The sequence below is a fragment of the Gallinula chloropus genome (genome assembly GCF_964237585.1).
Source record: "Gallinula chloropus genome assembly, chromosome: 3".
Taxonomy (NCBI): domain Eukaryota; kingdom Metazoa; phylum Chordata; class Aves; order Gruiformes; family Rallidae; genus Gallinula; species Gallinula chloropus.
The window spans coordinates 4,759,932-4,776,509 of NC_140087.1; the positions used below are offsets into that span (position 1 = coordinate 4,759,932).

Below are 16,578 nucleotides of genomic sequence, written 5' to 3' on the forward strand. Positions count from 1 at the left end.
TATAGGCTAAAAGGTTGTAGCAACATTTCAGTTTACTAATGTTTTACTCATAGTAAAGTTGGCATGTAACATTTTCAACTGTTAGAAGGAGAGCAAGAAGGCAAAGAATTGCCAGAAGTGCCTGGGAAAAGGCAGCACTTGAACTCTTTGCCCTATGTCTTTGAAAATGAGCAAGTGCCAGACAGTTGCAAGGGAGATACTGACTGTTATTAAGGTAACTGAGAATTTGTAATTAAAAGAAATGAGGAAAAGGTGGGGTTTTTATCTTGTGATATCAAATAGTACTAACAAGGAGTTAATTACTATCAGTTAAAGCAGGTCACAGGAAACGGCTTTTTTATGCTTTGGTTGTATATCTGAGCGGTACATTAAATTTTTCACATACACTGTGAAGAAACAATGGAGTGGAAATCCATTCAATATCTATTTAAGCAATTAAGGACAATGTATATTTAAATACATTTTCATTTGCTTTGTATTAAAAATAATTTCCTCTGTGAACATGTATTCTGATATTTTCTTTTTCTTTCTTTTCTCTTTTCACTTGTGCTTCCCTTCTCTTCTCTTTCCTCAGATAAACCAAAGACAAAACAAGGAAGTAAGCTATAGTTTTACATGTTGATTCTCCATATGACTGATAAAGTAATATTAGATTTATACATGAGAAAAAATAATTATAAACGCTCCTGCTGCTACTCAGAATTGTAGATTATGGTTGATTATTCAGACTAGAACTAATACTAAAAGTCTGATAATAGTAAGGATGGATACGTTGAGAAATTCTAGATTGTTTAAGCCATAGAATTTTCATCCCAATTCTGTATATTCTTCTCCAATAAAAGGAAGAAACTTGTGGAATATCAGCATAAAAAACTTATTTAAATGTTATAATTATTAAAGATATAATTCCTCTGCTTACACCTGCTAGGTTTGCTATAGGTCTCAGCTCTGTATCCTGATGTCAGCATGAGCTTAACACTGCAAATCAGTAGGGAACAAGTAACACAAGGCTCTTGTCGTGGGACTTGTGCCACAGGTTGGCATTTTGCAAAGTTATGGCAGGCTGGCTAACAGATCTCAGTAAATCCATTCCCACAAAATATGGGCAGTGTTTATTTACATGCTAACTTCCAGGTCAGTCCTGGGTAGTTTTTTTGATTCTTCATCAACATCTCTGTCGGATGTCACACCAACCTAAAAGCCATTTTTTCTCCTGAAGATGACAGCTGACTCTGAAGCACCTTCCTCAAGGTTTCCTTGTTTGGGGATTAGAATATATGGGGTTTTTAAGTATTTTTTGTCAAGTAATGGCTTAAGTTTTGTCAAAGGGTCAAATTGGCAAAGGGACATTTTTGTCCTTTCTAGTTAAGCAAGTTGGAAAACAACCCTTGTCCCATATTAAGCTGAAGTTTGGAAACTTTATAGGTTTCATAGTTAAATTGATAAAACATAGTTTGTGTGAGCTATATGAAAGGAAACAGATGAGTTTGTAAAACTATCTGAATCACTCCTTTTTTTTACTTTTTCTTCCAATATACAGTTATAGTTTCTCATATGATCTAGATGCTTTATTCTATCTTATGATTAAATCTCACAGTTTCACTCAGTGTTGGTTTCTGACTGACACTTTATCGGTGTGAATGTTTCTTTTACAGATCCTGGAAAAGAGAAAGAATTGAAATCTCCAGCTGCTACAAAAGATAAAGGTAACATGGCAGGACAAATTTGTATAAAACCCTGACATTTATGCGTATAAAGGAAAAAAATCTTGAAATGCATTGACCTTTTTGTTTTATAGTACAGTTTAGTTACAAATTTATAAGCATAATACCATTTCTGTAAATGTATGATAAATTTAATTTGCATTACCTGGATCAGAAATGCAAATGGAACCTTGTTAATATGAAGCATCTGTATGAAAATTTAGAAATCCAAACTCAGAATTTAGAAACACTTTTTAAGGTTTGTTATTACAAGCTGCAGAGAAATAAGTTTTGAGCAATCTTTGTTCTTTCATCAGACAAGAAAAGTTCAGGGTTTCACTTTGTGAGCCTGCTAAAACTGATGAAAAACATTTTTGTACTCCATATTTCATTGGTATCATATCTCAGTTAGAAACTTCCAATTATTCAATCAATCTTTGTCCCAGAGGTATTATATGTTAGCCTTTTATCACTCTAGCTTGAAGATTAATAAATTATTTTTACAGAACATGCTAAAGAAAAGGAAGGAAAGAATCCTACATCTTTAAAAGATAAAGGTAAGAATACACAATAGAATATAAAACTTGTTGAAAACCACACAAAGTAGAATGAAGTTATCAATTTTGAAATAATCATTATAAATCTGAACCAATCAGCATTTAATTGGGTAAAATATTCTACTGGATTTATAGCATTAAAAAAGAGAAATAAAAGGACAGAAATGGAATATGGTGAGCCAATTTATGTTCAGAAGTCTCAAAATGAATTAAATTAATATCACAAAGCCACTCTGAGTAATGGTGCTTCCTAAGAACTTGCTTTTCTGAAAAATGCAAACTGTTTAATGGGAGCCAGTTAACAAAGTTTGAACTGATGCTTGCATAAATCTGTGGACATATTAGGAATAAAGAAGTTTATGAGCATATGAGTAGTTAATGTGCTCCCTGAAGTCTGTAAAAGCTGTAGTTAAAAACCTTAGCTTCATCCAATCAAGTACCTGTGACTGACACCTGGTCTGAACCTTTCATTTTGAGTTATTTTTTATCAAACATTTCCAAAGTCTTTTTTAATTTTGCAAGAGTAGATGGTTAGGTTGGCTGAATTTCCTTTCATATGTTATTTTGCTGGGTGCTTTTTACCCATCGTGTTAGATCTCCTTCTAGAGATAGTTGTAAATGAAATAAGTGATTTATGGATAAGTCTTATTTGACATGTTCTTTAGTTTCTTCAGGACAAAAAGATCTACCATATAGGCATATTAATCTGTATTACAAAGTATAGTCATTATATGCTATTTTAAACAAAGGTTTTAATGAAGAATTTAGATCAAGCACTATGGAAAGATGAAAAAAAATCTAAAGCAAAAGGAGGAATAATCTTTTTGCTAGACACATTTTCAAAATCTTGGAAGATGTGTTGGTTCAAACAGTCTTGTTTGATTGGGTAATAATTAATTAATGACTTAGAAATTAAAATTAACTTATAATAATCTGAAAATCCTGTGGTTCATGATTGTTCTTCTACATGTATTCTACTCCTAGACATGGGCCATTTAGATGAGCTTAGTTATCTGGACCAGAACTATATATATAATTAAAGTTCCCTGGGGTGCTGTGGCCCTCTTCACAGGCTGCCTATAATCTGTTGCTCCCTTATGGGGTTGTGCTGAAAAATTAGAAGAGGCACTTGATTGACAGTTCTACCCCTTCCTCCTCTGCATGGAGCAGGTATGCTCAGTCTGATGCTCCTTTCAAAGGATTACCTGGTGGAGGGGAGAAGAAAAAGAAAGGGAGAGGAGAACACAAATGTTTTTTCTCTTTGGCAAGAGTTGCTTTATTTTCTGTAGCACGTCCTTTGCTGATTGCTCCCAGTAGTTGTGCACTGTTTTTAATCTCCTGGGCTCATGCTCAATATGTCAGCAGCTTCATTTGATAAGTTAACAGGTCCTCCTAATTTGACAGAGCATCTTAGAGATTCTCCACCCAGCCTTCAGAAAGGAGTAGGCAGGGATTTATTTTAAATAGCAAGTACAGGCCACGTTGTATCAGATTTCCAACATTTTAGGAAAACAAGGCAAAAATCTCTGTAAAAATTCCAACACATCACTCAAAGTGTTACCATCTAGAGCTTCACACCTCTTTCTTTACCCCACCTAATACAGCCATGTATGTATGCCAAATGCATTACTGCTTGCTAACAGCAAAATCTCAACCTACTACTCGATGTTGGACACAGCTGTGATGCACAGCAGGATCCTGAGCCTCTGCAGCAACACTGATGCCCAGCCCAGCCAAGCCTGGCCCCTCAGAGCCTGACAGCAATTGCTGACTCAGCCATTGCTGTTTCCTCTAATAAGCATCAAACTTGCACAGTTCAGGGTCTGTGTCTGAAAAACGTGGGTGCTGATTAGCTCAGTTCAAAACATATTGACAGCAAAGTCTCTATAGGAAGAACTTAGAACTGTGTGGGAGAAACTCTTAAAAATCCTGGTGCCTTTCTGGGCTACGTGCTTTCCCCATTGCATTCTGGACTACTCTGCCACGTAAGTCTATCTTTAGCATTATAAATCCCCCCATTTCAGTCACCATACTTACCCAAACTGTATCTCACAAATTAAAGCCTTATTTGCATGCCATTCTTTCCCTTCTTTATTGCCTCCTCAAGCCACAGTGGGCCACTGTAAAGGCTGAGCAGGTTATTGTGGTCTTCTTTTCACTCTCCACAACTTGGTGTTTTACAATCTGTTTCCTGAAGTGGATGTTTCTGGCAAATAGAAATATACTGAAAAGCACGAGAAAGTAAGGATGTTTAAGACTGCAAGCACATGCAAATTATATATCTTGAGAGTTTGTTATTATTCACGTAAAACCAAATAAAGGACCATTTTTAGATGAGGTGTTAAATACTTGTGATGATTAATGTTTAACTGCAACCTTATGTAATAAAAGAGGCATCATCACACCTCATTCTGTTTGAAGGATGAGCTAAATTTGGATGAACAAGGATGATGTCCAGACCAAAAACCTTATCATGAAGCAGGCTATTTTTCATAAGCTGATGCATCGTGGTTTTATTTAAAGCAGAGACAGGAATAATAAATCCCTGAGTTTAGAGTTATCGCTGGGATAGTCTGTATATCACAACCTCACAATGTTACCTGATATATTTTATGAGGTGAATAAGGTGTCTTCAATCTTAGAGTCTAATTTTATTGGCAGTAATTAAGGAGAACATTGGAAGAATATACTTTTCATTGTGTTGTGATAAAGGACATCTCAAGACACCTTCTGAATTTATAACTATTTTTACAACTTTTAGTAAAGTAAAAAGAGTAAAGAAGCTGTCCTACAATAATAAATATAAAAGCTGACTTTCTGTTGACATAAGCATATTCAAATAATGTGAGGCCAATGAAATTCTAAGGTATAATTTGCCAAGTAATCTTTTGGAAGATATTTTACACAGCTCATCAGAGTACAAGATCATTCATCCAGAATCTCTAACAGTGGCACTAAAAGCTTGTGATATATCATATATAACTCCTCACTGAATTTTTCTAAGAAATATGCTAGAATTGCACTATGCTGAGTTATTAACGTGACAGCTCTTGTGCTGTATAGATCATGTAAATTCACTCTTACCCCGTTTTCAGTGATTTGTTTTCCAAACAAATGCTCCTTTTCACCCTTCTTGTTTGCTTTTGCCATGTTTAGGGATTTCTTTGCATCTTTTCTTATGTCAGTTAGGTAGGGATAATAAGCCTATTTATTTTTATGCACAGACTGGTAAGGGAAATAAGTCAGTGGTGTGCATTTCTTTCTTGCCATATATATAATAGCACATTGTCATTAAAGAAACAAATGTGCTGATTTGCACTTGTCATGCAATGCTTGTGCTTCCTTTGAAGTAAAAGTAAAGTGAAATAATATCTTGCCTGTAGCATTTTTTTGTCGTATAACACTTTTTTTCTTTAGAATTAAGTTTTGTTGTGAGACTCACAGAAAAACAGTGTCTGGTTAATACTTCTTCCTATTTTCATCTACTTATTTGTTGTCATTTGCATGAAAACTAGATCTTTATCCTGAAGAGTTTATATACTGCTGTTGATGCATTTTCCTAACCTGACCCAGCTTCACCCCTGGGGTTGTATGAGGGAGGAACCCAGCAAAGTGAATGTTGTCTTTAAGCCAACATTATGTTTTCCCTTTTCTGGGACCTGCAGGAAACTATTCAGTCAAGAACAGAAGTTTGGAAGTTTTCAGTGAGTCTTTGTTAAAACCCTTGAAGGTGAAAACCTGCTCCCTGGGAGAGAGGCAGGACTGGTAATCTCAGTAGCCTTGGCTCGGAGCGTGGAGATGTCGATACACCATGCAGAGTGTTCTGCACTGACAGCTCATCCTAAAGATATAGGAGTCAAAAATGCTGAACCTGCTTTTGGAGCAGGGGAAATCTCAAGGAGACCTGCCACATGGATGATAAAGACAACCTCATGGGCATATGCCACCAAACCCACATGGCCAAAGGCAATGATTTGTGTGTGTGGCTATAACAGAGGATGCTGATCTCTGAGACTGTAAATGTGCTCACAGAGTAAATCAGTCAGGTTGGGTAGGTGTTGTCTCAAGGCTTCTGATATAGTTGTTGTAGAAGTTTCTTCAAAGGGTTTCAGTCTTCATAGTGCAAGTTTTCCCTCAGTCCCCTGAAGTACTCCACCTGCTACTGTGAAGACCAGACTCCTAATTTAAGCGCCTATTCCTGAACGATGTGATTTCTCCAGCGGCTCCATCCTCCCTGGAAGAGAGCTTTTTCTACTACAATTCACACTTAAATCCAGATGGATAAGTGGGATCACTTCCTGGTAGCCTGGCAGCCAGGAGGATGATCAGTTAAACTCATTTTGGAAAGGATCTCCTTTTAGCTGTATCTATGTTTTATTGAAGATTTGGTTAACATTCATTTGGAATAAATGACATGTTTTTTCTAGGCACTTAGTTGCTATATCCTGTCAGATGGATTGTAATTGGGTCTACCCAGCAGCCTGCAAGTTGTGAAATTCTCTCACTCAAACTACATAGATTCTTAATTATATGAAATTACTTCCTCACCTTGGAAAAAATGGTTTTCTCCAAATATTCCCTGATACATACACTTAAGAGGTAAAGATGTAATTTCTTCGCTGTCGTTGTCCTCATCATCATCAATAAATAAATAGAAATTAGTTGATTACACAACATAATGTGTGTTTTCCCTGTCCTTGCTGACCCTGAATACATTCTCCCTAAATGACTGAGGCAAAATTTAGTCTTCAGCCCATCAGAGAAAACAGAATAATCCTCTGTCTTCATAATGTTCTGGATAACGCCAGACATGATCTATAACAACTTCTACTGACACTATTGCACCTTAAAAAATATATGATCATCACTAGGAAAGATGTAAAGACAGATCAAGGTTGCATCTGTTTATTTCACAATTTTAGTCTTAATTTTTAAATATTTGTTGGGTTTTATTTGGGGTGTGGAAGGTCTGCTCTGTCTTCTCAGTCTCAAACTTAATTTTCTCCCTACAGATTCTCTGAAAGTAAAAAATCCAAAGAATCCAGAGGGGTCAAAGGAAAAAGGTAAGTGAAGAAATTAAGTTCAGAGCTGGATGTCAGAAGTTCTGAACATCAATGGTAGAAACAGGTCTTGAGTAGGAATACACAAGGATGGAAAAACAAACCCTTTCTGGTTAATGTTTAGATTATTTACCCATTATACTGTTTTTAACAACTTTTTGCTGTACAAATCCCCAGTAGAGTCCCTAGTAACTACCTGGGCCTCATTTGAATGCAGAGATTTGAATTTCCATCCTGGGGAAAATATTAAAATGTGTTTTTATGCCACCTTTGGATGTTAGTCTGTCAAAAATGAGTTGTCTAAATCCCTTAGTGGGGACATTCCCGCAGGGAACTAGAAAAAACCTGTGCCATGTGGCTATGGCTTAAGGATGGGGTTGACTGACAATGAGACTGGCTGAGCCAACCAGTAGATCTAGGTGTTTGAGAGTGACTGATATAAGCCAGGGTCTTTTCCTGATATGTTGGCCACATGGACACATCCATCTCTCATCTTTTCAGGTGCAGGAGATTGACCTGCTAGCTATGTACGCAGTGGTGACGGATTATTTGATAGTATCTATTTGAAGAAAACCCTATTTTTTGGAATGTGAGATGTATTGAACACTAATGGAAAGAACTCATGGTCACTGATGAGTTTCTGAAGACAACCGAAACCCTGGATGTATTTAAAAGATGGGTAGATGAGGTGTTCAGGGATGTGGTTTAGTAGAGGATGGGTATGGTTGGACTCGATGATCTCAAAAGGTCTTTTCCAACCTTGTGATTGTGATTCTCTGAAACAGCTCAAAAATTTCAGGGAAACAGCAAAGGCTAGAAGAACTGTGCATGGCTTTGGAGCTAAAAAGGCACACCTGTGGTCCAAATTTTTACAAAGTCCCTTTAGTTTTTTTTGAAGATAGAGATATTCAGTGCAGACCAGATAATGCCTGAGATAGTATAGAGTATTGAATAGATATATAACAAAGTGATACACTTTTGGAAGGAATATATTACTCCTTGTGAAAACTCCAGAGAATGAAGCCATGGCATCATTTGGGGCTCAGGATAGTCATCTTTGTCACTGTTGTCAGTCCCTGTGTCTCACCTGGGAACCATAACAAGATCATAGTTTTCCTTTGTGCTTAGCAAAATTCTGGATTGCCTTTTGTCACTGGTTTCCGCCTTGTCAGGTACAAGAAAGAGAGAACTAGCATTTCAATGTGTTTTTTTTCTCATCTCCTTTGATACTTTGTCATACACTGCAGAAAAAATAAAGATACAATTCTTTTTGTGGGCTATTCACTGTGACAGAAAATATATGAATGTACGTTCAAAGGATGAGGGTGGCTGTTATTCTACATCCAGCTTGCCTGTGATTTTTAAAGGCTATATATATGCAGGAAGTGAAATCCCATTCACAGGCAATACCCATATGGCCTCCTTGATATTAAAAGAATAATGGAGTCCTGAATGAGTAACTGGTCCTTTTGGCACTCCTGAATAAAGAAAACTCCCACTTACCTTTATCAGCAGCCTCTGCCTTTCAAGACCAGTATTCCTAATGTTTTAATTGCATCAGTGTGGATTTTTATTTTTTTTTAATTTGGGTTCAGTGAAAGAAAAATCCAGTGATGCCAACTACTCTATAGAATTGCTTTCCTCTTTGCAAGTTATTCTACATTGTCTACTTGAGAGACAGCTTAACAGTTTCCTCAAAATGCAAAGAAAGTAATGACATATCAAAGTCTTATTATTTTGAATATTGAAGTCTAAAAGGATGAATGAATGACCTCGTTGTTTTGTCCTATTCTTTATTTCCTTGCTGTTAAATCCATTTAATTATCACATCTTTTTTCCACGCTTCATAGCAAATTGTTTGACTTGCTTTCTTTTCAAGTGTCATCCTATTTCTCTAACCTGACTTGTGCTAAATGTTAAATGTTTCTTCCTAGAGACTGGTAAAAGAAAAGATGAGAAGCCTCCAGCAGCCATAAAGGAAAAGGGTAATGTCTTAACATTATGTGATTGGGAAATAACCAGTAGTCCTCATGAAAGTGTCTGCTGGTATCTCAGTGCAGTTTCAATATGTTTTGAATTAAAGGCTCTTGGTGAAAAGGAACAAAACCTAGCTTCTTCTCACCTAATAGTTCTGATATACTGAAAGGAGCAGTGTCAGTGTCTGACACAATCCAGAAATAATAAAATCATAACCCTTATTGTGGTGTTCTTTACCCGCTGTCTGACCTGCACAGCAAATATTGCAGCAGGAATGCTGGTCTATTCTGAGTGAATTAGTAACAGAGCTGTTACAGAATGCACATGACAGGCTGAAATGATAGGCTGCACAGGAATTAGGGCATGGTTTGATCTGCAGAAACTTTGCTAGCTAATTTTGGGGGAATTCTTTTGGAGGTTTTGTTTGTTTCAAATCTTAAGTTACTTTTTTCAAAGCAGACAAATTTCAATTCTTAACATTTAACCTTTCCTACATGTATTGTTTCATCTGGTGTTATGCACATTTGTTATAGAACTGAAGAGCACAGTAAATAGTTACATTGCTAACTCTCCCCTTCCATTTCTGTGTTTGGTATGTTTTACAGACTCTTCAAAAGGAAAGGAAATGAAATCTTCAACCACAACTAAGGAAAAAGGTAACAATCCCAAACTGAGCTGAGCCTTAATGTCAGATTCAGTTGAGAAAATAAATCTGTTGCACAAATATACCCAATATAACTCCTAGTTTCTCCAATTAGCCACCTATAAATACCCTTGACTGGCATCCTTCACTGCTGGAAAGTCTTTTTACCTGGGCAATGAATGAGAGAGGCATATGGGGCAATACAAGCCAGTTCTAGCATTAGTACTTTATAGTTCCAAAAGTTATGAGGACTTGTTCTCTTCTTAGCTTTGTCTCATTCTTTCTATTTACATTTGTCACTTCAAATTGCATTTTACTTTTCTTCTCTAACACCTCATTTCACTGAGCTTTGCTCTCTCTTCTTAGATTGACATATCAGCACTAGCTGACCAATCGCAATTTATAGGATGTGACCTCCAATGCTAAACATTTTTAGGCAGTGATAAAACTGTAACTACTACTAGCCAACTACTTTCAGGTTTATTTTATATCAACTAAATTCAAACAAAACTTATTTTCACTGTGGAACTGTTTGCAGGGTGATTAAATACCACTTGCTCATTAGAAAGCTGTCTCCAAGGTTAAATGTGTGAATAATTTACCACAGATAAAAAGATGCAATAACATGCTAACTAAAAACTAGTCATTTGAGTCATGAGAATGCAGTAGTCAATGTTAAAAACTTCCAGTTAGTTTTGAAAACTACTTCAGATAATTAAATAATATTACTTTGTATCTTTAGGTTTTCCCACAGGATCACTAGAAACTGAAGCTATATTTTGTCTAACAAAGTTATGAAATAACATATTTGCAAGTTAAGTGCAGCTGTTTCACATAGTGTATGCAGGTAGTAGGTAGCAGAATAGCATTACTGCACACAGTTGTATCATTCTGCAGCTAAGTGAATGGTTAAGTGCTACAAAATGAACTAGGGGTTAAATAGGCTGAAAATCTTTGAAGCAGTCAAAGTAGATAAACCTGGATTGTATGCTCAAGGACATTAGAAAAATAGGAGCACATTACTGTACCAAGTCTTTTAGTTTGCTTTTGTCAACACGGAGTACTGAATGCAGAGTGGTTGGTTAAATACAACTTGGCTTTTAGATTTTGAGCTTCAGGCAAGCAAGGCCTATGGACTATGCAAGAACCTACGCTAGGTTCTTGCAAACATATTCATGAAACATAGGTTAATGAAGAGTCAGACATCGATTAGCCCCTTCAGTATTTGACTATTGAGCTTTTCACTTGGTTTCTTATCTAATTTTTGTCAGCAGCTCCCCATAAATATATCTGGTTTGAAGACCAATTTATTTAAATTTAACTGATAATAAAAGTATAATACCATTTATTATAAAAGATCAAACATTATAAAGAAGTGCTACACGTCTGTAAGAATTCTGTAGCTGCACAGCTAATGAATTAGCTTCAGTGAAGTGTCAAACACCCACCCAACTACATTAAAAAAAAAGTATTTTAAAAGGACTTAATTAACTCAGTTTGATCAGTCAGTGAAATAGCTGGTGAATAACAGCTCCTTTCAAGTTCCAAAACTGTGTTCTTTCAAGAAAGGATATGTTTAATTAAACATTGTGTAATTTCAATGACTGCACGTGAAGTGGTTTATGCTCAGTACGTATTAGAGAACGAAACTCAGTACCCTGAAGGGATTAAATCCATTATCTTCTAGTCTTCTTCTAGTAGCAGTTCACAAGACACATGCAAGATTTTCCTTACATATAGAGCAGAAAACACAAGCTATGTTCCCTGTGAACTTTCATGTCACAGTATTTTTCCACATGGGCAGAATTTTTTACCTATAGATTAAAATACTGTAAGAGTCAGTTTTGCTGTGCCATTTTACAGGCTTAGAGTTTCCAGCTTGGTAAGAGATAAGAACCAAGATCTGAATGTTTAGTGCAAAGTATGCTAGTTTAACTCTACTGTTCATCAGCGTACAGTTTAAAACTGTTCAAGGTCCTATTAAAGACACCTATGGCTGCTCTGATAAAGAATGAGAGCATTTCTCTTTGACTCTACCTGGCTCTAGGAGAACTTAAAATATTTATATTAAGGCCAAATGACTTCTACATAAGTTTTGTGGGGGTTGGACCCGATGATCTCTCAAGGTCCCTTCCAACCCCTACAATTCTGTGATTCTGTGATCTGTGTATCTTAGTTAAGTCTGCAAAGTGGCTGGTCTAAGTCAGACTGCAGAACCTTCAAGGCTGCTGGAGGAAGAATTCAACAGAAACATGTAACCTGAGCGGGAAGATGTCATGTTGTATACATGTGTATAGTGATGCCACCTTAGCATCTATCAAAACATTCAGTCATGTTCTAGTCACCAAAGTTCTTGACACAGCAGATTTTACACAAACTCACTCTGAAGGCAGTTCAGCTCAGTGGCTGCAGGTTTTTAAAAGTTGTTTCTGTCTTTTCTGTTCCATGTGACAGATCTTCATAAGTCATTTCTTAGCTGCTGGGATTCATACGGATGCAGCGCTTCCAAAAGCAAATACAACCAACTCCCTGACACTGAATATGTATGACAAGACATTGACATTTTGTCAGAAGAGTATAACCCCAACGTGCAAAGTGGCTCTAAGCATCCATGTGGGATGCTGTGCTTCAGTAAACCTCTCTTTCTGAACAATGATAAGTGACATGTCGCATAGATCAGGCAGACAGTTCGAGAAAAGCCTCTGTGTGGAAAAGTGTTCCAGAAATTTTGTGGCTGTTTGCCCTGTAAAAATGTGCAAACAGGAGGTCACCTTTATGAGCACTGCTACTCTTTCTTCAACCAACTGAGAGTACACAGGGAGCTGCTTCAGCGGATATCTCAGTTTAAATTACCCAGCGAATAAAATGCCTTGAGAAGCAGCAGTGGTTTGATTAGCACTTGCTGCTTTAGAGAGATCTGTCAAATCTGGTACAAATTGTGTTAAGAGAGGTGGCCACAGCATAACCCTTTTGTTAAGATAAACACATTTTTGAAATGTGAGAGTTGAATTCACACAAGCTGGATATAGAATTGCAATAGAAAATCCTGAATAATAGAGAACGTAACTGTAAGGTGGATATATTAGGTGTATTAAAATTGCAATATCAGCCTGCTCAAATGGTCCATCCATTACAGAAACTCATTTTTGAATATTGCCAATAAGAAATATTTCAAGAAAACGTCAGAGTTTTAAAAGTCAGAACCTCAGATAATGACAGATATTTTAATACCAAGACTGAGTCATAGTGGAAAGTTAAAATTCCCATTGTGAGTCAGCACTTCTCTATAAGAAATATTCAATAATGTGGTGGGATGACCCTGGCTGGATGCCAGGTGCCCATAAAAGTCCTGTCCTCAGCTGGACAGGGAGCAGAACATATAATGAAAGGCTCGTGGGTCGAGATAAGGACAGGGAGAGATCACTCACTAATTGCCTTCATGGGCAAAACAGACTTATCTTGGGGAAAAAGAATTTATTGCCAATCAAATCAGACTAGGGTAATGACAAAATAAAAACTAAATCTTACAATACCTTCCCCCCGACCCCTCCTTTCTTTCCAGGCTTAACTTCACTCCAAATTCTTTCTACCTACTCCCTTCAGCAGCACCAGGGGATGGGGAAGGGGTGTTGTGGGCTGCAGGGAGACAGACTTCCTCACCATTGTGTTGTCCACGGACTTCAGAGGAATCTCTGCTCCAGCAACTGGAGCACCTCCTCCCCTGACTTCTTCACTGACCAAGGTTTTTCCTCTCATATCTTCTCACTCCCCTCTCAAATACGTTACCCCAAAGGCTCTGCCATTCTCACTGGTGGGCCCAGCCTTGGCCAGTGGCAGTTCCATCTTGGAGTCAGCTGGCACTGACTTTGTCAGAAGTGACAGAAGGCTCTGGTAGCTTCTCAATGATGCCACTCCTGTAGCTTTCCCACTACCAAAACTTTGCCACACAAACAATACAAATAGATACTAGAAAATGTGAGAAAAAAAAAATCAGATATAAGATACCAAACATGAATATATACCATTCTATAAAAAGAAGGAGATAAAATTTTAATTCCAAAAAGCAGTTTATTTAAATTAAAGATGAGACATATTTTATGGCAAAGTGTGAAGTGTAACATTGTCCTTATGGTTTGACACTTGAATTTTTAAGGAAAATATTCAAACTCAGTAAGTAGCATCTGCATATATACATAGAAATATACATCCAGTAGTCAAAAGCGGTTTCTGAATGAAAGTATGTTACTGATTCTTGGGGTATTTCCTGGAGGTAGGAGCTGCTACATGCTGGGACTCCCAGATCTCCATAACATAACTCTGAAAAGTCCTCAGAATGCACCTCTGTAACTTCTTATTTACACATACTTATGTAATATCCCCCCCCTTCTTGTTACATAATATTTTTTCATATAATATTTGAGATCAGGAACCAGGATTCTTTCTGACTGGTGCAATGTGCTTCTCAACAGCTTGTAGAATCAGGCTTCTTCTAGTTTATTGCCATTTGTGGCCCAATTGTACTTTTTTCTGCGCAGATCCGGTGGAGAAAGAAAAAAATCCTTCTCCAAAAGCACTTTGTACTTTGGGCACTCCCTCTGAAATGTGAGATTGGCAGAGAGAGATTTGCACCCTTTGATGCAGCAGAGAGATCAGATCCCTGTCTAGCTCTGCCTTGCTCCTTGGCCTTTTGTGGTATTCTCAAACAGAGCTTTGTGCCTGTCTTTGGGAGAGTGCTTGAATGAATCCTCATATGTGTTGGGTACCAAGTTCCAAGGACTCCGACACAGATGGGAGAAGTCAGGCTTCTGCCAGTAGTCTGTATTTCCTGTTCCCTAATTGTAGATGAGATGCTGGACCAGACTCCCCACATGGCCAAAGGGGTCTCCTTCAGGAATGTAACCTCTCCCACTGCCTCTTCCCAGAGACTTTACAGAGGACCTGATAATCCATATAGTATCAATCCTGAGGCAGAACTGGCGCACTTGTGTTGCTTTCATTCTAGACAACATCCTTGTGTATTCTCATTAAGGCATGGCTGGGAATAAAGAGAAAAACACTGTGGACTTTTTTGGGGGTTATCTAGTGAATTAGATTGTTATTAGTAGGTCTGACAGATATGTCTTACAAATTAGGACAAGAGGGATAGTCAGGTTATGCAAGGGAGTTCAACCACAACATGTTCCTTGCCTATTAATAATAAAGATAATTGAATAAGAAGTTATTTCTTCAAACCTGTTCATTAAAACCTGGACCATGGGAGGAAAAGGGCAGGAAAGGTGTTTCCTGTTACTGAATGAGATTCGTTCTAAACACAGATGCTCCAGCCAATTCAAATGCTAAATTCTCCTCTCTGTTGCTCACTATACTGGTTCTTGTAACCGTTATTTCTTAACAGGATTAAGATCTGTCTTAGTATGGAGAAGAGAAATTCTGAACTCAGAAATACTGGAAGAGACAGCTAAAATATCTGTTAGGAAGACCCAAGAGAGAAGGTTCACATTATACAGTTCTTAAATATTTTAAAACAGTACCTACTTTTTCAGCTATGAACAGATGGACAATTTATGGTGAGATGGGCAAAGACAGTACCAACTTAGTGAATGGCAGCTGCTTTGCTGTAGCTGCCTACATGAGGTGATTTTCATTTCAGCCTAACAGCATGCATATGAACAGTTATCACAGACTACTTAACACAGGCGACAAGTCTGCATCTGAACTTGTTTTACCATAAATTCCATGTCTATAACCAAAATAAATGTAAGAACTTAGTCAAAACTTCCACCAGTTTCAGCTAAATCAGTTACTGTCTGTCTCATAGTGTCAGGATAAATACAATATTTTACATAAATACTCCAGTGTTATTCCAATATTTACATTTCAGTTCAAAAATTGGGGAAATCATAATTAAAATCAGAAAAGAAACAAATATCTGGAAATCCCATGGAAGCAATCTAACCTGTATAGTTTCTGCAAATGGAAATTATGCTTTGGTAAAAAGTGTTTGGAACATCTTAATACAGTAATAAGCCCAGCCTTTATGAGCTGGTTTAAATAGGCCTTTGGAAAGTTCCTGTTTAGGAGTGAGTGCAGAATCTAAGTAACTGCTGCCTAAGAGGCCCAATACTGAGGGAAATAAATATCTGATTAGGAAGCAGAGGGCAATTGATTCATTTTCTCCTTGCAGCCCATTTACAGAATAATTGCTTATGATTCCATGTCTGCACTCATGTTATAGTCCTTAATTAACAGGAAAAGATAGAAATAGTAATGTAATGAAATTTTCAGAAGGCAGAAAAACAGTTAAAGAACTCAGGATTAGAAGAGGCTTGTGAACAAATGCTTTACAAGGTGTACAGACAGCATAATGGCATAGAAAATCCAGTTTCAATAAATAGAATGCGATATATGCACTGGATGGAAAATATTTAAGAGGAATTTCTCCCTAAAATAACTGTAAATCCAGGAAAGAACCCAAGTGTTACTGCAGACAAGTCAGTGAAGTACTTTCTTAAATATGCAGATACATTAGGAAAAATGCATAGAGTGTTGTAAGGCCATTGCATAAATCAAAGATGCATCTTGTCTGGAGTGTTGTGTACAGAACTCTTACATGATAATGTTGTACTGAAGTGGGCTGT

General features: G+C 37.1%; 1 protein-coding gene across 3 annotated transcripts in view; it reads left to right on the plus strand.

The window, feature by feature from the left end:
- Positions 1-16,578, plus strand: part of TRDN (triadin) — a 232,991-nt gene that overhangs the window by 164,826 nt on the left and 51,587 nt on the right. For all 3 annotated transcript variants that reach the window (XM_084262483.1, XM_084262482.1, XM_084262484.1), the window contains 6 exons: positions 575-598; positions 1,656-1,706; positions 2,210-2,260; positions 7,273-7,323; positions 9,255-9,305; positions 9,903-9,953. In XM_084262483.1, coding sequence (XP_084118609.1) covers positions 575-598; positions 1,656-1,706; positions 2,210-2,260; positions 7,273-7,323; positions 9,255-9,305; positions 9,903-9,953 — 279 coding nt within the window. The remainder of the gene's footprint in view (positions 1-574; positions 599-1,655; positions 1,707-2,209; positions 2,261-7,272; positions 7,324-9,254; positions 9,306-9,902; positions 9,954-16,578) is intronic.